The 23,531-nt window shown below is 41.2% G+C and overlaps 1 protein-coding gene across 12 annotated transcripts in view; it reads left to right on the top strand.

Moving 5' to 3' along the window:
- Positions 1 to 23,531, top strand: part of LOC138761894 (myc box-dependent-interacting protein 1-like) — a 190,970-nt gene that overhangs the window by 84,616 nt on the left and 82,823 nt on the right. For 8 of the 12 annotated variants that reach the window (XM_069934809.1, XM_069934813.1, XM_069934815.1 and 5 more), the window contains 6 exons: positions 11,047 to 11,127; positions 13,236 to 13,290; positions 14,352 to 14,446; positions 15,634 to 15,729; positions 17,119 to 17,226; positions 21,250 to 21,342. In XM_069934809.1, the coding sequence (XP_069790910.1) occupies positions 11,047 to 11,127; positions 13,236 to 13,290; positions 14,352 to 14,446; positions 15,634 to 15,729; positions 17,119 to 17,226; positions 21,250 to 21,342 (528 nt within the window). Of the gene's footprint in view, positions 1 to 11,046; positions 11,128 to 13,235; positions 13,356 to 14,151; positions 14,221 to 14,351; positions 14,447 to 15,633; positions 15,730 to 17,118; positions 17,227 to 21,249; positions 21,343 to 23,531 lie in introns of those variants that run through there. The other 4 variants (XM_069934818.1, XM_069934816.1, XM_069934821.1 and 1 more) reach the window with 4 other exon arrangements.

Genomic DNA, 23,531 nt, shown 5'->3' on the forward strand with positions numbered 1-23,531 from the left:
AAGTCGTGATGCAACTTGAAGGTACGAATAATCAAAATTATTTAATCCCTTAATTCCATGCCATATGATGAAGATGGTGGTGATCTCTTTCATAATCTGCTGTTTGTCTCCTGTAACCACCATCTGTTACTGTGAATAGCACTCTCAAGACCATCTTTCACTCCCTTGCCTCCACAAAAAGCTTAGCAAAAGTTAGTGAGTCTGGGACATCTTGAGTTGCTTTCAGTGTTTTAACCCTTGGTTGCAGTAACTTCCACAAGACACTTGATCTTTGCAAGCCACCTAATTCATAAGAAATAATTGGTGGTTTTGTTTTGAAATTTTAGTTGTATTCATCCTGCCTGTATAATTATTTCTCCCAAGGGTACTTGTCTCTGTTGTTTGGAAGTTGTTGGCAAGATGAGCATTTGTCTCCAATTGCCTTGAGTGGATGAATGCATAATTATTGACAAATAAGGTCCTCAGCCCTCCATTGTATTCAAATGGCCCTTGCATTTTAAATTTGGGTTGATTAATTGGGGTTGGTTGGTCATGTATTTGAACAACATACTTAATATGACCATCAAAAATCAATTTATTGCATTGTCAATCCAGAGATATGTAGGCCACATGGGATTGCAAGTTTTTTTTCTGGGAATCTTCCACAAACAAATTTTTTTGAGTTTGGTAGTTACATGCCTATTAGTATAGGGATGCCCCCCAAAGTTCCTCAACATGGTTATCCAACTGCACGAAAACCAACAAGGTCGGGTCAGATACTGCAATGAGCTCTCTGAACCCTTCTCCATTAACAATGGCGTGAAGCAAGGCTGTGTTCTCGCACCAACCCTATTTTTAATCTTCTTCAGCATGTTGCTGAAACAAGCCATGAAAGACCTCAGCAATGAAGATGCTGTTTACATACGGTATTGCACGATGGCAGTCTCTTCAATCTGAGGCGCCTGCAAGCTCACACCAAGACACAAGAGAAACTTGTCCGTGAACTACTCTTTGTAGACGATGCCGCTTTAGTTGCCCATTCAGAGCCAGCTCTTCAGCGCTTGACATCCTGTTTTGCGGAAATTGCCAAAATGTTTGGCCTGGAAGTCAGCCTGAAGAAAACTGAGGTCCTCCATCAGCCAGCTCCCTACGATGATCAACCAGTTTACCTATCTTGGCTGCACCATTTCATCGGATGCAAGGATCGACAACGAGATAGACAACAGACTCGCCAAGGCAAATAGCGCCTTTGGAAGGCTACTCAAAAAGAGTCTGGAAAAACAACCAACTTAAAAACCTCAGAAAGATTAGCGTATACAGAGCCGTTGTCGTACCCACACTCCTGTTCGGCTCCGAATCATGGGTCCTTTACCGGCATTACCTACGGCTCCTAGAACGCTTCCACCAGCGTTGTCTCCGCTCCATCCTCAATATTCATTGAAGCGACTGCATCACCAACATCGAAGTACTCGAGATGGTAGAGGCCGACAGCATCGAATCCACGCTGCTGAAGATCCAACTGCGCTGGTTAGGTCACGTCTCCAGAATGGAGGACCATTGCCTTCCCAAGATCGTGTTATATGGCGAGCACTCCACTGGCCACCGAGACAGAGGTGCACCAAAGAAGAGGTACAAGGACTGCCTAAAGAAAGCTCTTGGTGCCTGCCACATTGACCACCGCCAGTGGGCTGACATCGCCTCAAACCGTGCATCTTGGCGCCCCACAGTTCGGCGGGCAGCAACCTTCTTTGAAGAAGATCGCAGAGCCCACCTCACTGTCAAAAGACAAAGGAGGAAAGACCCAACCCCAAACAACCAATTTTCCCTTGCAACCGCTGCAACCGTGTCTGTCTGTCCCGCATCGGACTTGTCAGCCACAAACGAGCCTGCAGCTGACGACATTACCACTCCATAAATCTTCATCCGCGAAGTCAAGCCAAATAAAGAGTATAGGTAACTTTCCAGTTTCATTAAGGTAAAGATAAATTCAAAATGAACAGTGTGAATATGAAATTAAAACAAAAATGCTGAAAATCTCAAGCAGCACCCATGACTCAATTGTCAGCAGTAAACTATTCTAGTGACCAATATCAAGGTGACTCAAAACTTGTCCTTGGTAATAAACCACCAATGTCTGGCAGAAATGCTGGAACATGACTTGCAGTGTTCATAGGAGGTAAAGATTATAACCAATGTTTTGGGCCTAAGCTCTTTAGTACACGAGTGAAAAGCAAGTAGGTGCCTGGATTAAAAGGCTGCAGAGAAGGAAAGAAAGGGCAGAGGGAGGAGCACAGATAACAGATGAAAGGTGCTAAGTGGAAATGGATAGGACAGGAGAGGAAAGGTGAGAATTTATTGGGGGAGGGGGTGGCTCTGAAGGCAGAGATGGAGGAAAGGAGACAGGAAAAAGAAGAGCGTGCAAGATGAAAGGAAGAAGTAGGGATAGAAAGGAGGAGTGTGGGGTGGGGGGCTAACAGAAACTAGAGAGGCTAATGTTAATGCCATCCAGTTGGAAGCTCCCAAACAGAATACAAGGTATTATCCCTCCAATTTGCGAGTGGTCTCAGTCTGACAATGCATGAGACCATGGACAGATTTGTTGAAATGGGAATGAGGCAGGGAATTAAAATGGGTTGCCACTAGGAGTTTTCTTCCATTGCCTGCCATGCCTGTTTATTGTTCCTATTTCCCAGCTAGCAGATGAAATGTTTTGCAGTTGGTGTTCAGCTTTTTACCACTAAAGTAACTGCTACTTCTATTTAAAAAAAAAAGTCAAAAATATTTAAAATAGACTTTCTATCATGTCATGTATTGTAACGTGATCGATAGTACTCGGAGACTTGTGAGAAGCGCAAACACGCTTTTATTAGCTTGCAACTAATGACTGGTATATACAGTAGTCTTCAGGTAAATCGAAGGAAAGGTGAGAAAACAGGGTTAATATTGGGACCTATGGGGGAGGTACCGAGAGGTGGGGTCAGCCGTCTAATCTATACATAGACAGTGAATTCCAGTTCACTGCATTCACCCCTTCCTTCAGAAAAGTACCTGCAGGTGAAAACAGGGTCCATGGTCTGCAACACAAATTTGTACAGGTTGAGTCTGTCAGGGTCCTGGTTATTCTAGTCAAGTGCCTTGGTACTGGTGGACTTCGCTCTTCCAGAATTTCCTGTGCCTCCCGTGGTTCTTGGATAGTGGGACTCTGGTGTCCCAGATCTAATGGTAACTCCATTGTAACCAAGTTGTCTGGAACCCTGCGTGGGGTATTTGCAGGTTCCAGGACTATTGTGGGGGTCAGGACCTCCGTTCCTGAAGGAGCCAGATCTCTGATCGAGACAGTGTCCTCCCTGCCATCCAGGTATGCCACATAGGCATACATCGGATTTGCTTCCATAGCACAATACCTCTGAATAGTTGCCGAATACGATTGCGGTTATGGTAGTCCATAGTGTAAACGTTTAAGTTGTACTGCTGAGCAGTCGTAGAGTTTATAAAGCTCTCCATTGGGCCAGTGTGTATTAAACAATCCATCAGATATCAGTTGACCCTCCCCTCCATCATAGAGTTACTCAGCTGGTGGGGTTCCGTTTGGTCAAGGACGATTGATGCCAGCGCTCCGGAGGTTGCTTCGCTCCCCCTGCTGATGTCATCTTGATCTGAAGGCCAGAAAGGTGGCATCGACCACGAGGAGCGGAAAGATGGCTGCCATTCCTGCCATTACTTCTCTTCCAGTTGCGGTTCCTGCCACAAGACGCAGCAAGATGGCAGCGGTGAGCAGCATGAAGATGTGGGGGCCCGCACCTCTGGGCTTGGGCATGGGGTGTATGACTGTTCAGGGGCTGCGCATGCGGTAGCCTTCCTGGGGTTCCCCTTTGCCTGACAGTCGTTCGCTCAGTGTCCCCTCTTAACACATCATGACACACTGCGTCTTTCGCCTTGGGTTGGGCCTGTCTGCAGAAGTAGCACTCTTGGTCATGTGTGGTTGCAGTAATCGGTACTTGGGACAGCTATGTTCCGCAGGCATCGATTTCATTAGTGAGGTGGTCAATTCCCAGTTGGGCCTGTTCGAGGGATTTTGCCAGATCAAGGGAGCTAGCAAGGCCCTTCTTCCCCAACTTCAATAGTCGCTGCCTCACTCACATACCTTGAACTCCCTCCGGCCACAAGAATATCTTGGACTTGCTCTTCTTCACTCACCAGAACTGAGACCGCCTCGTAGTGGCACTTTCTCGTCAGTGTCCATAGTTGCAGGATGTAGTCGTCCAGAGATTCACTCGAAAGTTGCTGACGTTGTGAAGTCAGTGTCTCACCAACACATCGTTCTGGGGCCTCATGTAGTGTGCTTTCAATGGCCGTCTCGTATGTTGCGCAGTCCCTGATGACCGCTTATCCCTTGGGGCCGACTCGAGAGGGGGGAGGGTCGATCTCCAGAGACTGTCAGAGTGCAAGACTTCATGGGTGGCTGCTATGTAGGACCAGAAGCACTCCAACAGTAGGCAAATTCTTCTGGTGCCTCTGGGGTCAGAGGGTTTGCCCCAATCTTCAAAAGTAAGCTAATGAAATTGTAACATGATCGATAGTACATGGAGACTTGTGAAGAGACTTGTGAGGAGCGTAAGCACGCTTTTATTAGCTTACAACTAACAGCTGGTATCTACAATGGTCTTCAGATAAATCGGAGATAAGGAGGAAAAACAGGGTTTGTATTGGGACAAACGGGGGTGGAGCCAAGTGGATGGGTCAGCGTTTAATCTATACATAGACAGTGAATTCCAGTTCACCGCATGTATGAGGCAATTGTTTTTAGTGATTCTTGTTTCTTCTATCTTCACAGCCAAGATGGAAAGTCTTCAGGCTTTTTCACGTGCATTCTATGCTAAGAATGCGCCGGAAAAATCAGAAGCGGCTCTTTAAATTGCTGTTCAGGTGGCAGCATTTAAAGCGCAACACCGACCACCTGAAGCACAGGATGTGGCTTTGAGCACACTCCGGCTCCTGCCCAGTGTCAGCTGGGATCAGCAGCCTGACCCTTTAACATGCGCTTTCAGCCACCTGCATTCAGGTGGCTGGGGGAGCCGCTGAGCTGGTCATCCCTCTCGGAGGAGAGCTGCGTAGCTCGCCTCAAGAGCGCCTCCTGCACATTCAGGTGGCCTCAAAACAGTCGCATATTGCCTAAACATGCGTCTTTACATGCGGGGCAGTTGGCCACCTGAAAGTGCCTTTTTGCTGCCAAATAACTTGTATTTTTAACCTTAAGTTTCCCTTTTTGATGCTGCTACAACCAGTGGTGGATTAACCAGTAGGGGTGGGTAAGCTGAAGCCTAGGGGCCTGGAAGATGAGGAGGAGCCAAAATGCATTATGGTCTGATTCAAATGACTTAAAAACAAATGGGTTCATTACTCAGCCTACTGTGTGGTGATATGTGCCACTGGTTGTAGAAGCATTAATTTGACCCCTTGTAGCTCTGCCACTTCATTAAAAGAATGCCCATTAACCCCAGTTTCCAGGCAGACTACAGCACCAACAATCAGGACTGGTTCGAATCCCGAGCTGTCTGTGCATTCTCCCCATGTCTGCGTGAATTTTCCTGGGGATTCCTCCAGGATTTATCTGATTATATATTTGTTAAACCTGCCAGATTGCAAGAGACCCTGAGCTGGCAGCAGAGCTGTCACTGGCCCATCTTTGGTTGTACTGGGGGTTTAAGATTTTTTAGAAACACATTTGTGGTGCATTTTATTAAAACATCAGTGTGTCTCTTAGTCCATAGGCCCACACACAACTGGCAACTTGTGCTCACTGCCTCCTTCGCCCACGACTGCTGGGCAAAACCATGCAAAATCCACAAACTTCGTCTGTGCTTGGGACCATACCCGGATTCGGCATATTCCCCTGCGGCTGCATTGCATGCAGCCGTGTAACCCAAGCTTGCAGATGGTTACTTATGACACCCTTTGCAGCTGCTGCAACAAATGAACAACTCTCTCCCAAGTGGCAATGGCTAAAAGATTGGTGGATTGTACTTGATAGTTGGAAGTGTTACCAATGGGGAACATTTAGGAACAACAAGCAGGGAGATGGTCTTTTCCAGTGTTGTCAATGTTTCAGGAGAAACGGGTGGTTGGGGGGAGGTGGGTGTGGTGAAGACTGATTTGGGCAAGAGGGTTTGAGGCAGGACTGGTTGGAGGAAGCTAATGGTATTGGGGACTGCTCATCTGAAGTCATGTCAGGGTGGTTCTTGGAAGAGAAGGAGTAGAAGGGATAGAGACAACTGGAATGGGCGAATTAAAATGTGGGAAACACAATCCAGAGTATAATCAAGTTTGGGCAGCGAGGTGGGGGGGGGGGGGGGGGTGGGGGAAAGAGGAATACATGGTGTTGTTAAACCAAATCTACATCCCATCACCAATAAGATTTCATTTCAATCAACTTGTTTATCTCTCTCTCCCTTGGTTGACATCACTGCAACATGTATCATTATATTAATAAATTACTTTATATCTAAAATGTATGTATCCCCATCTGTTAAACCACATAAATGACCATTTCCTACCTCATTTATCTATCAATTTATTTTATCCATCTACATATCCTATCTATTTCACTAATATCCAGGGGAATAGATAGGGAGGGGGAGCGACTGCTGTCCTAGCCTTTTCTGCCCGGCAGTGTCCCCGACCTCACGGCCTTCCCGCACCGCATATTTTTGAACTGTGCTGTAAGACCATGGCATTTGCCACAGATGTTCAAAAATAGGTGCCACTGAATTTCTTGGCCTACACTGGAGCTCCCAATGCCTCTCCATTGTGCGTGTGTGGTAGGCTGAGATGAGTGTTCATAGGGATGTAGGCCGAGGGGAGGATTTGGACTGAGTGCCTCCAGGCAGCGGAACCTCTCCTTTCCCAGTCTGACGATGTAGCCATCAGGGAGCTTGTACTCTGCCATGTGCTTGTTCACATCCAGGCCGAGATCCTCCTCAAAGTTGACCAAGGTGTAACAACATTTCTTTTTGATGCCCTCTACGATGTGGAGCCTGCTCTCCGTGAACCAGTGGCTTGCCTTGTTAAGCAGCTTCAGGAGGTAGCCTTTGAGGTTGGTGCCGCCGCAGTCGGCCCTGGCCGTCACTAGTCACATGGGGCATGATGTAACCTTCGTGCACATAGCAGTAGAGCAAGAGGACAGACTGGTAGGCGATGTGCATGGCAGGGATGCTGCAAGTCTCGGAGGCTGGACTGAGGGGAGGGTTGGCCAATATCAAGCTGTGCTCCTCAGGGAGGATCTTCGTGGCTCCGGAAGATGTGAGCCAAGAGAGCTTTCGCCCCATCCCAGTCCACTGCAATGCCATGCCTCAGAGGGTTGACCGGTTCCAGTGTGGAGGTTATTGCCTGATTTCGTGCTCATCTGCATGTGTCTACCCATCACTGAGGTGTAGTGTAGCTGGCCTTGCAGTAACCTGTGCACAATTTGATCATCACTGCCCTGATTTTCTTTATCGCCCTGCCTGCCTTCACTTCCATGGACTTGCCATTCTGCAACTGTCTGTAGTTGGATTTCTGGGCTTTGGAGAGTGGAGGCAGGGTGCCCTCCTTCCTGGGCATGTGTGCTGTGGGTTGTCCATTCTGTGTGCTGCTGCATTGTCCAAAACCCTGGTAGGTCTATTTATGTCACTTGAGGGTCATGGTATAGTGCAGAAAATTGAGTCTTATAGCAGATTAAAACTCCCTCCATCTTTGTTCTGAATCGTTCTTGACCGCTTAAGGTGGTAGCTAGCAACTCCCTGAAAATGCATCTGTTTTCCAGATGTTCCTTGAATAAATTGAGAGTTCCTGACTCCATCATTTCCTCATGCAGCGCATATCAGATTACAACCAAAAGAAGCTCTCTCCCAAATCTCCTCTTGAAATTCGCTTGCGTTTTTAACCTTCAACATTGGTTCTCTTCTCTGGGACACTCACGCCACAAGAGAATCCTCTAAATATCTATATCCACGTATCTACAATTTTGTTACCCATAACTCTTCCAATCCACACCCCAACACCACCCCCCTCCCTCCCCAGGACAGTGCCTGCTACATGATGCCTTTTTCATGTGCTCTTATTCCCCTGACTTCAGAACCTAGCTAAGTGCCCATGTAATTACTATAATATTTTTGGGGAATTTGTAAGATTTAGAGTAGGTTACATACATACACACATTTTAAAACTGATCTTATTTGAAAGACTGAAGAAATACTGAAGATCTCTGGAGAATGTAAGCACCTTTCACAAGTAGGTGTTAATTAAAATGAATGGACTGGATAGACACTCTGTCTGTTGAAAGCTCTTTTCAAGGGTTTTGACAGAATGCACAGAAAGATCACTTCTGGGTTTTGTTGATCTAACAACAGATGGGAGCAGAAGAAAACTCCTGTTGTTTGCTGGAGAATGTGGGGATTTTGCAAGTGAGAGTCACATGCTTTTCACTGGAGTTTCAGTTGGAGAGGAAGAGAAGAGAAGCCTTTCAGCTGTATGTGACAGTGCAATCCAGGAAGAACTGATGAAAAGTTCAAAAGCAGTGGATGGCTGGAAGTGCTATCTGTCGGATGTTCCTCTTGGAATAAGAGGAAAAGAAGGAGCTCTGTCATAACCTGAAAGAAAGGTTGCCATCTGAAAAACCCTGATGGAGCAAGTATCATCAGCGAGACATTGAGGTGGTACCTCAATGAATTGTGAAAGTCTTGGAACAACAAATCTCTCTGCAAACCCTACAAGAACCTTCCTGAGTGGTAAACATTTACCTTTCAACCACCAAAGCCTGGTGAACTTTATTCATGTTAAATTCTGTGCACAGTTTAAGAATTGCCTGCATCCAGAGAACTTGGAAGAAGTGAGATTGAACTGTGAATCAAATAACTTCTCTTGAATTTACACACACATTGCATACGTGTGCACTTAGAATTAGAAGGGGGATAATTTGGGTTAGTATATAGTTTAGTATAAGTATGAGTTAAGTTAAAGTTTGATTTTATTTTCATGTTTGAAGTTGATTAAAATTAACTTTTGTTTTGAAAACAACTTGTCTTGGTGAATGTCTTGCTGCTGGGTTTTGGGGTCCTTTGAGCTGGTAACACCCTTGCTGATATTGCTTTAAATCTTTCTTTATCAATGCATGTGTTTGTATGCAGACTGCATTATTTGAGTAAACTATTAAAATGTTGTTCTGGCAAGCTCAGGAGGGGACAAAGCCATGTGTAAGCATCCGTAAGAGGAAAAGATGTATTACCGACATTTCCAGCCTGAGCCCTTTTTAAAATTTTTAAAAAATTTTCACACCATGAACCATATCAATCAAAATACACAAAAATTTCCCTCTTGAATATACACAATGGCATTTTCTCCCTTTTTTCCCCTATCTTCCCTCCCCCCTTCCCCCCCAAAACCCATTAAACGTTCAACATATACCGTACAATAAACCTATTAAACAATGTCATCACATATTGAAAATAAACAAGAAAATTGTGTCATCTACTTTTACACACTGGATCAGGTCATTTTGTCATCTTCTCATTCTATCATTTTAGGGGGTGGAGGTCCACAGTAGGCCCTCTCTGTTGTGTTCCATGTACAGTTCCCAAATTTATTCAAATAATGTGACTTTATTTTTTAAATTGTTCTTATTTTTCCATTGGAATACATTAATTTATATGTACCATTGCTGTACTCTCAGGCTCTCTTCTGATTTCCAAGTTGACATGATACATTTTTTTGCTACAACTAAGGCTATCATAAATCTTTTTTGCGCTTCATCCAGTTTGAGGCCTAATTCTTTACTACTTATATTACTTAGAAGAAAGATCTCTGGATTTTTAGTATGTTGCTTTTTGTGATTTTATTTAATACCTGATTTAGATCTTCTCAAAACTTTTTCACTTTCTCACATGCCCAAATTGCATGTACTGTTGTTCCCATTTCCTTCTTACAGCGAAAACATCTATCTGATAATGTTGGATCCCATTTATTTAACTTTTGGGGCGTATATTTACCTTCTGTGGATGCTACAAGACCAGCTGAGTTCCTCCAGCATTTGTGTTCTACCACGAAGGATGGGGCAGGGATTCAGGGTCAGGGGGGCCCTTAGTAAAGCTCAGCCTAGGGCCCATGTGGTAGTTAATCTGCCATTACTCCAACAAATGATTTTGAGTTGTAGGGTGTATCAAGCCATGTGGATTTCATGATCCTTGAACCAGAAAAGTCTTGCACCCTTTCATGCAGATTTAAATTTTGTTGATGGCGTGAATCTAGTGTTCAAAACGGTTGCTCTCCCTCTGAACCAGTTTTGGTGTTGCAGTTATCTCTGTAATGATCAGTCTGTTTAGTATCTGGAACACTTCGAGTTTGATGAAGCAACCAACAAGCTGGAACTAAAGAATCCAATGTGGGGATCTTCATTAGCTTCATGTTGCATGAAGTTGTGTAGAAGTGTATATGTTTCAGGATTGCTCAGATGTTGTCAAATAATCTCCCACTCCCTACCATTTAGAAATATGGATCTGGCTCTTGCACTTTAAAATTTGCCTATTAATCGTGGTAACTGTTTGGTGCGTTGATATCTTGGTAAATGCACTAGTATCCTTAGAAAAAACAATGTTAAATTTTAAAATGAAAGTGAATGATATTTGTACACTTCTGAATGATCATAAACCTGAAACCCTGTCTATATATATACAACACTGATTATCCGATGACCATGATCAGCCATTTAGGCTGTGAATTTTTCGGATAAATTTAAAAAAAAAATTTTTATTTGGAGAACTGGTCATTTTTTAAAAACAGCCCAGTAGCAACAGCAAATTACTTGAACAATGTTTAAACAACACAAAGTAAGATATCATCGTTTATTCAAAATTTAAAAGGCAATTGGATAACTGAGGATTTTGGAGAATCTGATGGCAGTTAATCGGAGTTGTACTGTATTAAGTTTGAGGCTCTGTTGATAACTGTTCTTTTTCCTTGTCTTCAGATCTTCTCTTAAGATGAATTAATTGTTATGCTGACTTCCTCATCACCCTCTCCTTTTAAACTTTGCAGGTCCTTCAAAAACTCGGCAAGGCTGATGAGACAAAAGATGAGCACTTTGAGCAGTGTGTCCAAAATTTCAATAGACAACTGGTAAGGAGCATTTGAATGACATTTTAGGTCAATATTGATTGTCCAGAAAAGAATCCTCATGCTTTCAATTTTTGCTGTCAACCTTGTCATTCAGGGAAGATGTAGCCAATTTCCTTTGTAAATCAAATGCCATTTGGCCTTCATTGCAAAGGTGAACCAAAGCTTTTGGTCATAGTGGTTAAAACTATAGTTTTTTTTTAAAGTGCGGTACTTCCTTTGGATAGGTGTTGGTCTAATGTTTGTTTGAAGTGGAGCTTTAACTGAGAAACTTGCCTGCACCATGTTGAACTGAGTATAGTTGCCTCCCTTTTGATTTTGAGGCAATTCAATGTATAATTGAAGATCAAATTATCCAAGGATTTTCCACTGCTATTTTTTTAACTACCTAGTTGTGACCTGACGTGGTTTGGCAGCTGAGGAGCTGAAGACCTTTAACTAATCCACAAAAGCCTGATGTGAATTTAAAGTGAAGACCATTTGCAGCAGAGTTGGTAGAAAGTTGATAATGAGCCTGTCATTGTTCTGAATGAAATAGTGCAATTACAATATATATACATCACTTTTATTGTTTGTGAGACCAGAGGAAGCATTGCACATGGAGATGTTGATTGTGAGTGTCACTGAGTAATTTTTTAGCCTTGTACAAAGACATTCCAGCTACCTTTCATTTGATCCGTTATTTTGTGGAAAGCCAAAACCTCATTCATCCCCTTCATTGAGCTTGTTTTAGCTTTCATTCAGGTCACCAAATCCACTTTGGTTCCAAAGGTTTGGTAAAAATTTCGTAAATACTTTGGGTTCATGGGGAGAATTCCAGCACTTGAGATGTTGATGACAGATAATAGGTACGGCTAATTTGCAAAATTTGAAGTTTTTGTATTAATCAGATCGGAGGATAAAGAGCATTGAAATGAAGAGGGTGTGAAGCATTTGGAGAGGTGGTGTGACTTGATGTTTTGGATGAGCTCCAGTTTACAGAATCAAAGAAGATAGGCAGAAATAATAGGAATATAAAAGCAAACAGGATGGAAGTCTGGAATTAAAGACTTCGGTCTCAGGAAGGATCTGAACTCACTTTATTTCATCTAATATCACAGCAGGTCAACAGTGGATGCTATTTGTTGGTCCTTCATTCTGTGTTTGATCACGTGGTCCATGAGAACACCTACCTCAGTCTGTTGTTCATTGGTTACGGCTTGATGTTTAACAAAATTATACCTGCAAAACTCAGGATCAGATATGGGGATCTGGGCCTCTGTTGCTCCCTTTGCAACTGGATCCTCTTTTCTCATTAGCAGACCTGAATCATTGCAGGTGGGCAACACCACCACCTCGATTATCAACACTGACATCTCAAAGCTGCATATTTAGTCCTCTGCTCTGTTCCTTCTACACCCATGGTGGTGTAGCCAAGTTTGACTCCAGTATAATATATACATTTACATTTGACACAGCTGTTAGCCTAATAATGGTGAATTTTTCAGAATTAAAATATGGAGATTGTAGATCTAGTTGTGCCTGAACAGTCTAGCTCTGTGTTGGCAAGACCAAGGAGCTGATTGTGGACTTTATTAGGAAGACGAGGCTGAGGGACCATGCAAGTGTTTGCTAATGTTTCCTGTTTCATGAGAATTAAATTTGTTCCCAATATTCACATTTTCTTTGGAAAGTTTAAATGTTGCTTGTACATCACCGCCAGAAGGTATTCTTTTGAAGAACAATGAGATAAACTGTTACATTGAGCAACATCGTTTTGAGGAAACTAAGTTTTGTAAAATAAATTCTAAAGTCTATCTGAGAGTTTTGGAAAGGAAGTTTTGATCTTGATTAACATACCAAATGCATGAAATCAGAAGTGGAGGAATGTACCAATATAGTTGTCCAGTTTATTTTGTTTGATGTGTTTCACTACATGACATGAGCTTAAGTAATTTCATGTGCCTTGAATCAAATGACTAGAACTTGTTGAAGCAAAAAAAACTGTGGGGAAGAATATTGAAAAATATTGTGAACTTCTGTGAATTGGAGTTTTGACCAAGCTGCTTGTTACTGTGTACCATTAGAAACTTTCCAATTGAATAAATGAGTATATCTTTTTCATCTCCTAGACTGAAGGGACTAAACTGCAGAAGGATCTACGAGCATATCTCACTGCTGTGAAAGGTTGGGTGGTTTGCATGCTGTATCCTTTTAATGTTATGCATGTATATTCTTTCAATTAAGGACAGGTATGTATGAATCCAGGTTATTGGGAGATGTGAGGCAAAGCAGATATCAAGTTATATCACAGATGAGCTATAATTTTCGTTTATTTATTCTCATCTGATTGTACATGTACAACCAGATGATAGTGTCTCTCCAGACCACGATACAGACACAAAAGCACAATACACAGTATATAATAATCACATAAATAATCAAAATAAATATTTAAATATTTGGTAAAAATTGTATGGTGACAGGATACTGTTCATCAATCTCCCAGCATGTAGGAAGAAACTATTCCCCAGCTTGGCAGTCCTGACTTTGATGCTACTGTACCACCTTAGGCGGTAGTAAGTTAAAGATGCTGTATGCTGGATGGGAATGTTCTTCTTTAATTCCTTGAGCCTTATTTAAACAACACTCTGAGTAAATGTTGTCACTAGAGGAATGGTCCTCTATACAGACTTCAGGTCTTGTGATTTGTAGCTACCATACCACACAATGATGCAGCCAGACAGGACACTCTCAATTATCCTCCTGTAAAAGGTTGTCGGGATGGGGGCCCTTAGGCCTTTCCCTCCCTCAACCTCAGGAAGTGTAGGCGCAGTTGTGCCTTCCTGGCTAATGAAGTATCTTGAGTCTGGATAATGTTCTATTTTTCAAGAGACATAACCATGGTCATATTAATCAAATAGAGACTGATCTGATGAATGCTGAATTTTATGCCAGACTGTTTTAATAGTATATTTTGTGGAATACCAGTTTTTCCTTTACCCATTGACGATTCAACATTTACTTTGTCCTTATTGTAAAGATGTAATAATTTATTTGGATTGTATTCTGCAAAATACAATCTGAGAAGCTACTATTCATTTTGCTAACTGAATGGTAAACATTTATGGCATTTTCTTTAGAATTAGACAGTTCTAAGATTCTGATGTGTCTTCATGCATTACACCTTTTGGTCTTTCTCTTCATGGTAACAGCTGAAAAATAGGTTTTATTCTTTGTTTCTTAAGCTATGCATGAAGCCACCAAAAAGTTGTCTGAATTGCTGGAGGAAATTTATGAGCCAGACTGGGTCGGCAGGGAAGCTGTTCACACTATTTCAGAGGTTAGTCATTCAATCCTGCTTGGTTTTATTTCGCTCAGGACTTCTTCACCTTCACAAAAGAGAATGTCTTCCAGTTTGTAGCAAGTTCACCATTAGTGGAACAATAAATATCAGAAGCTTCTTGTGCTGAGGGCGAGCAGCCAGTCTTGTTCCCTTCTGTTGATAGTCCTCATTCTTTGCTAAATCTCTGCTTCCTTTTATAAGACCACCATCTGATTTGGACCCTTCTAAATTTGACAACTAAGGATGTACTTCTGGGGGAAGTAACACTTGTCTGGGGGAAGTAACTATTTTAGGGCATTGTTTCCACATATTGTATCTTCTCCCTTTTGGAGCTTATTACTCGTGTAGTGTGGGTTAATGCAAACTTCAGCTATTCTCTGTAGTTTGTAAGACATGAGCTCATTGCTTGATAGTAGATGCAAAGATGCTATTTGTTGGTAGAAGAATGAGAGGCAGTAATGCCCATGATCAACCATTTAGGCTGTGAATATTTGGAATCAACTGCACCCAAGGGTTAATTCATTTTGAATAAATGAGGTGGAATAAAAAGACAATGCTGGAGAAACTCAGCAGGTCAAACTGCGCACTTTATATAGCAAAGATAAAGATAGAAAACCAACAGGCTTGAACCCTTCAGCAAGGTATGGAAAAATGTCAGCAGATCCCTGATCAAAATGACAGGGGGAGGAGCACAGTCCCAAAGGGTGAATGAGGGAGAGAGGGCAATGCAGCAAGCAGAGGGAGGAGAGATGTGAAGAGAAGGAGAAGGGAATGGATAGCTAAGGGGAAAAAGACTAGGGGGAAGTGAAGGAGAATGGAGAGTAAGTTTGCAAAAGCTGGAGAAGTTGATTTAATGCCATCTGGTTGGAGAGTGCACACACAAAAAAAAAATCAAGTGTTATTTCTCCAATTTACAGGTGGGATAGTTCACGAGGCCCTGAGCAGCTATGTAAGTGGATGTTGGACGCAGGACTGAAATGGTTGGTTTGCTATATAAAGTACGCTGACCTGCTGAGTTTGTTTTTACTTCAACCACAGTGCCTGCAGACTTTGGTGTTTACTATTAAATGGAGTGGAAATGGGTGTTGAAGTGTATCATTGGGCAGTAAGTGGTTTTTCTGATTTGTAGTATGATTTTTATCAGCTACAAACTTCTGATCATTGGATTTTTGTTTCTCTTTCAGAATAGTGACCTTCTCTGGACTGATTATCATCAGAAACTGGTAGATCAAGCTCTGTTGACGTTAGACACCTACCTTGGCCAATTTCCAGATATCAAAGTATGCATCAATTATTTTCTCCTGCATTGTACTCTGAACCATGTACGGTTTTTCTTTTGTCAGAAACTCCTGAAAAATAAATGAACAAGTCTTACAGTGTCTTAATTTGTTATTGAGTCACTGAAGTTGCAGAAGTAATGTTTAGCCCTGTATAAACTATGTATTTCGGCTAGAAAAATAAACAAGTATTGGTGTCTTGGATCTCTCAAGGAATACATTGTGGAATGGAACTTGGGCCAGAAATGGGCTAAGAATTGTCCTTGGCAAGTAAGATTAGAGAGAATTCCAAAACATTCCGTCAGCCTATCAGAAGTAAGAAGGGAGCCAGACATAGAATAGGTCCCCTTAGGATAGTGATTCTCAACCTTTTTTTACACTCGGATACCACTTTAAGTAATCTCTTACTAGCCACCGAGCACTTGTGGCATCCAATTAGAGAAAATCCCAAGGGATAGAATTTGACTACATTTGGAATGGCTGAAACTGATCGGCATGCTATAGACAGCAAAATCCATTCTCTAATGGGTTTGGTTGAGTTAACGAAGAGTGAAAATGGGCAATAGAACTTTGATTAGATGAGATTTTCTTTCCATGGAAGGCTAGTCCTGAGATCCAACTCTAATTGGCTAATTTGATCTCAACCCGGTTTTTTGATGGGAGGCACTGTGATGGTTACTAGGATGCTTTGCTGATTGACATTCTGCAGCAAGGATGAACCACCGATCTGTTCTGGAACCATTGTGATATGTTAAGGATGTGGGTGTATATATAGGAAGTATTATGCAGGTTAGACAGTGGTGATGTAGATAATGAGAGGTTGTCTCAGGCCACAGTATTGAATTAAACTATTTATTCTTGCGTGTGTTGAGATAGTGGGAGGGTGGGGAGGGAACTGCTTTGTGTGCTATGCAAGTAAGGCAGCCTCTACATAGTACAGCAGGTAATGCAAGAGTAATTGTTCCACGAGAACAGTGCTGGTGAAAATGTTTCTTAAGGCAAAAGTGCAAGGTATGAGGTTGAAGAGAAAAGTTCAGATAAACAGTGCAAGGCATCATTTACTAATGGCAGGTCCATGGAAAAAGTCCATTAATGAGGATAGAAACTGGAAGGTTGGGTAGAGCACTGGCAAATGGAATTTGGGCATGAGATGTATTTTTGGAAAGTCAAATAAGGTTAAGAAATGTTAAGTTGGAACATATGAAGGAATGTTGACGAATGGGCACTTTGGGGTACCTCCATGTTCCATGAAAGTAACAGCATGTGTAGATTCAACCCACAGTAATTATTTAGGTTACTTTGTATTCACTGTCTGAGACTGAGAGTGATGGGATTTTGCTTGCCATTTTTTCCAAGCAAAACATTTCTTGTAACTACTGTTTTCCCTTGCAGACTCGTATAGCGAAGCGTGGGAGGAAGCTTGTAGATTACGATAGTGCCAGACATCACTATGAATCTCTTCAAGGTGCAAAGAAGAAAGATGATGGAAAAATAGCCAAGGTAATGTAACTGCACTTATTTATATATATATATATATATATGTATATATATATATATAAATATATTTTTTTTTTTTTTTTAAATCAGACAATTCAAATAGTTATGATCAGTTTTTTGAAAGAGCTCTTGACATTCTGCATTCTTCCCATTTTCAATAGTTTATTCAACTTTACTTTGGAGAGGCACTCTAAATTTTTTAAAAAATCTTCACTGCTGCATATCATCTCCCTGCTTAAAGTATAATCTCTTCCTCCTTTCTTTCAATTGTTGCCTGCTGCTTTGGCAGAGAAAATGGTTTCAACCCATTTATTCCTTCCACATTTGAGGAAACCAGAACATGATGCTTTGTCACATTCTTACCACAAGCAACCCCATCTCAGTAGTTGACTTATTTTAAGCTGGAGTGTTATATGCTTGGGATTTTTGTTAAATGACAGTGTGGTTGCTAGTATAGCACACGAATTTGGGTAACACTAAAATTGTGATCCTTTGAAGCACAAGGAATACTCGATGGAGCTGCAGTAATTTATTCTAGACCAGTTGGTCAATGTTTCTGATCAGTCGATTGCAGTAAATTTAATTGTGAGACACTGGGCTTGGAGGGGAGTGAATTTATCATTGGTATACCAGACTTAGTATTATAATCTGGAGTCCGATGTACAGCCCAGAAACTGGCCCTTCATTCATACTGACCATGATGCCATCTACTCTCCTATACAAGTGGCTTTAAAACATTGCAATTGTTTCTCTCTATACCACTTCCTCTAGCAGCTCCCTCTGTGTAGCCGCTACCCTCTTGGCCTCTCAGATTTGTAAAAATATTTATCTACTCAACTTGAATATATGGCTTCTAGTTCTGTACTCCCTGCTTTGAAAGTTTATCAACCCTACCGATACCCCTCAAAACTTTCTAAATGGAACCAAAGAACATTACAGCACAGAAACAGGCAGTTTTCCCCTTCTTTCCTGTGCCAAACCATTTTTTTGTTGCCTAGTCCCACTAACTTGCACCCAGTCCATAGCCCTCCATACCTCTTCCATCCCTATACCTGTCCAAATTCTTCTTGAGCTTTAAAATTGAGCCTGCATTCACCACCTCAGCTCGCAGCTTGTTCCACACACCCACCACTCTGAAGTTCCCACTAAGCTTTTCCCCTTTCACCCTTAACCCATGTCCTCCGGTTTGTATCTCACCTATCTCTGATTACTCTGTCTGTCCCCCTTATAATTTTAAATAGCTCTAACAAATCTCCCCTCATTCTTCTATGCTCCAGGAAATGAAGTCCTAACCTGTTTATCCTTTCCCTCTAATTCCGTTCCTGAAGTCCAGGGAACATCCTAGTAAATCTCTGCACTCTTTCTATCTTACTGAGATCTTTCCTGTAGTTATGTAACCAAAACTGCACACAATACTCCAAATTTGGCCTCACCAATGTCTTGTACAACTTTACCATAAAATCACAACTTCTATACTCAATACTTTGATTTATGAAGGCCAATATACCAAAAGCTCTCTTTACAACCCTATAGACCTGTAATGCTACTGTGAGGGAATGATGTATCTGTATTCCCAGATCCATCTGTTCTACTGCACTCCTCAGTTTCCTACCATTTACTGTGTATGTGCTTTCTTGGTTTGTCCTTCCAAAATGCAACGCTACACTCTTGTCTGTATTAAATTCCATCTGCCATTTTTCAAGCTGGTCCAGATCCCTCTGCAAGCTTTGAAAACCTCCTTCACTGTCCACAACACCTCCAATCTTAGTGTCATCTGCAAACCTGCTGATCAATTTACCATCTTATCATTCCAGGTGATTGATATAGATGACAAACAACAATGGTCCCAGCATAGATCCCTGAGGCACACTACTAGTCACAGGCCTTCAGTCTAAGAAGCAGTCATCCACCACTACTCTCTGGCTTCTCCCTTCCATCCATTGTCGCTACTTCACCATGAATACCTTGAGTCTGTACCTTTCTGAATAATCTCACTTGTGGGACCATGTCAAAGGCCTTACTAAAGTCCACGTAGACAACATCCACACCCTTTCCTTCGTCAACTTTCCTGGTAACTTCCTCGAAAAACTCAGATTAGTTAAACATGACCTACCACGCACAAAGCCATGTTGAATATCCTTAATCTTTCCTGGTTATTCAAATAATTGTATATCTGATCTCTTAGAACACCTTCCAATAACTTACCGACTACTGACATCAGGCCTATAATTTCCAGGGTTACTTTTGGAGCCTTTTTTTAAACACTGGACAATGTGAACTACCCTCCAATCCTCTGGCACCACACCCCATATATGGCTAAGGACATTGCAGCAGCTCTGGCAGAAATATATACAATTTCTACATTAGCCTCCTGCAAGGTCCTAGGGAATATAATGTCAGGCCATGGGGATTTATCCACCCTTATTTGCTTTAAGACAGCAAGGCTTCCTCCTCTTTAATATGTATAGGTTCCATGAACTCATTTTGTTTTCCTTGCTTCCCATAACTCTGCCCCTTTTCTTGAGTCAATACTGATTGGAAAAAAATTTAAGATCTTTCCCAACTCTTTTAGCTCCATACAAAGACAAGCATTCTGATCTTCAAGGGGACCAATTATGTCCCTTTTAATCCTTTTTCTCTTAATATGCCTGTAGAAACACAGGATTTTCCTTCATATTGTCTGTCAAAGCAACCTCATGTCTTTAGCCTTCCTGAGTTCGAGGTTTTTCTTGTATTTTTATACTCCTCAAGTAGCTAATTTGCTCCATGTTACCTGTACGTGCTATGCACTTCTCTTTTCTGAACCAGATCCCCCAATATCCCTTGAAAACCAAAGCATCCTATGCCTGCTAACCTTGACTTTGATCCTGACAAGAGCATACAAACTCTGTACTCTTGATATTAAAAACAAAATCACTTCAAAATCTCCAATAAAGTCATTCCTCAGCCTCCCCTGCTCCAGTGGAAATAATCTCATCCTATGCAATCTCAACTGCTAACCATGGCCATGCACTCCAGGTAACATTCTGGTGATTTTATTTTTTGTTTTGTTGCTGCAGTATCCTTCCTATAGGACTGTATACAAGTGTGGCCTGACCAATGTTATTGTGCAACGACAAAATGATATCCCAACTCTTGTACTGAATGTCTTTATATCTTGGCTCTCTTATCCTCCATGTCTTTAATTTTCAGGGAGTTATGAAATTGTAATACAAAGTCTCTTTGTCTGTCAACATGCAGTCACAGCTGTTGACTGCCCTGTTAGTAGAGTATGTCCTAAACTGCATGAGCTGCACTATGTAAACTCCTTGAAGTATGTGTATTGCCTTAAATGCTCTTTGATGAAAATCGAATTAAATTGGATTGGAAATGTTTAACGTGCAGCCAGAGTTGGAGCATTTGTATGATAAAGCTGGTTACTTTGAAAGCTATTCTTTCCCAATAGGGAGCCACATCGTTCCTTGCCCTCTTCCTTGACAGCAGGGGTTATCGTGACTTGGTTGGCAAATTTCAAACTTATTTAGGTCGTGTAAAAAGTCTTGTGGTTTTGTCTCTTTACTGGCATTCAAGATCCTGTTATTTCCTCCTTCCTACCACCAGCTTTTTTTTTGTGAATGAATTGAGTTGGAACAGTTCTGTCAAACACTTCTGCAACATCTTGGCACTAACCTTTGTGAAACCTCATTAAACTTTAGATTAATCTCCACAAATCACTGAGTACTTGTTGAGCATTCCATTACCATCTATATGTGGGTTAAGAAGTTTTCATTGTTAGCCATTTTGGGTTCTAGAGATACATCCTTATATTCAGATGGACCCATGCAATGTTATTGATGACTGGTAACTTGCTGCAACTAACTGCTTTTCTGTCTTTAACTCTTCTTCGCAGCTGGAAAAAAATCTGGTTTAACTGCGGTGTTGATTAACAAATGTTTTGCCACTCTCTGCTTCCATTCTCTTAATCCCCAACTCACCAACCCTTGCTATAATCTTTCTGTGTGCTTTTTATTGTTTTCCTCATCCTAGCCTGTTTCGTTGCTCGAGAAAGCTGCGCCTCAGTGGTGCCAGGGAAAACTGGTGGCACATATCGTCGCCCAGTCAAATCTGCTCCGAAATCAGGTGACCACATTGTTCCATTTGCAACCTTTTTGGTGTGGAATGTTTGTGGTTTGCTTAATTGTCCATGTGATTGTTTTGTGCTTGAAGTTTTCTGAAGTCTTAGGACACCAAGTTGCAGGTGTCAGCAGTGCGTATTTGTTTGTGATCAATCATGGTTTAATTGTGGTTTAATTTTATTTCTTTGTGTGCTTTTCCTGTAGTAAATGATCCATTGTCTTGAGGAGGCATGGGATCAATGCCCTTAGTTGCTTGTAAATACTTTGGATATTGAGGCTTTCTTACCTAATTTTCCCCAAAGAGAGTCTGCAGTTGGCCACAGACTAAGCACAAGGTCTTTTGCCTGGAGATCTGATGTTTAACCTGACATCTTTAATTTATTTTACCGATGCCTTTCAAATCTCATAACATTTCACCAGGCAGGCATGGATAAGAAAGGGTGAGAGGGATATTGGCTGAATACAGTAAATGAGACCAACTCAAATGAGCAATTGTTTTGGTGTAGGAAAGTTGGAATAAAGGCTCAGTTTCTGTGCTGCATAACTCCATGACTGATTCCATTAATGGCAAGAAGGGGGATCTCTTTCATTGAAGCGATTTGATGTCAGCTTACCACAGTCCTTTGTGGTTTCTGCGTTCTTTTTCTCAAAGGAGACTCAAAGACCAGTTTTGCAATTTATTTTTCTACCACCTTTCACTGTTTAGGAGGGCTTTTCACTAATAACTGGAAGGCTTGAGTACTAGATCAAGATAGCTCTCTGAAGCCTCCTGCCTTTTGACCCTTGTTTTTTTGGTAGATCAACATTGTGAATGAGTTTGGAGCTGCAGTTCGATGGCACCGGGAGCCAGGACAAGTTTGCAGCATCAGAAAATTGCCCCTAGAGCCACTCTCACTCTAGGAAATGAGTGGTCCAGGATTACTCATAATTCATTTGTCCCTTGACTTCTCTACAGTTTCATTCTCTGAATGTATTATCTTTTTAGATGCCGAAAAAGCATTTGATAGAATTATTTTGTGTACGAGAGAAATTTAATTTAGGTTCTTGATTTATCAATTAGATCAAACTGATATATCTAACCCCATACAGCCTCAAATTCAATTAAGTCTAAATCCTTTAAACTGCATAGTGGAACCAGGCAGGGTTGTCCCTCAAGTCCTCACTTAATTAATTTGGCTTTGGAACCATTAATGGTCATTCTTTGGCAATCAGCAGACATATCTGGAATCTCTAGTACTGAAAATACTCATAAGGTATGATTATTTTCTGCTTTACATATCCAATCCTGATCATTCAGTTCCACATATTTTACTACATCTCAATCAATTTGGTCAATTCTCAGGCTATAAATTAAACCTACAGAAAAGTAAAATGTTGGTTTTGAATTCTTCCTGTTTCTTAAATTCCTCTATCCCTTTTAAAATTGTTAATAATTTGTTTAAGGAAAATTTCCTTACCCTACTGAATCATGTTGAGAGTCCTTATCTCAATGGTCTCTTTCGACGTGTAATATTCTCAAAATATATTGCCTAAATTCTTATATATTTTCCAAGCTGTATCTGTTTTTGTTCCTAAATCCTTTATTGATTCATTAGGTTCTCATCTCTTCCTTTATTGGAAAAATAAGCGACCCGTCTCTTTATATGTAAAATAAAAATCCTTAAAAATATTTTTTAAAAATGGGTCTTTGGCATGACCTAATTTTAGATTTTATTATTGGGCAGCGAATATTAGATGTATCATTATTTGGATTCATCATAATGAATACTGAGGTGCTTCAAGATGGATTGACCAAGAGATAAAACCAACCAAAAGGTATTCTCTCTTTTTAATACTTGGAGCATTCTTGCCTTTTTAGGATTCCAAGTTAACTGATAATTTGGTTGACACACTTTGAGAATTTGGTTTCAATTTAGAAAATATTCTGGTTTTTATTGATGAGCCCTGTTCTACATAACTTTTTTAACCTTTGGTCCAAGATAACAGTTATATTCAAAGGTTAAGCTTGGGTATCCAATTTTTTTTTAGATCTATATATTGACAAAAATCTTGCTCTTTTTAAACAATTATCTATTAAATTTAGAATACCTAAACCTCACTTTTTTCATTATTTACGGAATAGGAGCTTCTTAAATTCTTTAACTTTGAAGCTTCCCCAGGACTTGGATCCTAACCTTACTTGGGAAGCATATA

This window comes from Narcine bancroftii, chromosome 4 (assembly GCF_036971445.1).
Source record: "Narcine bancroftii isolate sNarBan1 chromosome 4, sNarBan1.hap1, whole genome shotgun sequence".
Lineage (NCBI taxonomy): Eukaryota > Metazoa > Chordata > Chondrichthyes > Torpediniformes > Narcinidae > Narcine > Narcine bancroftii.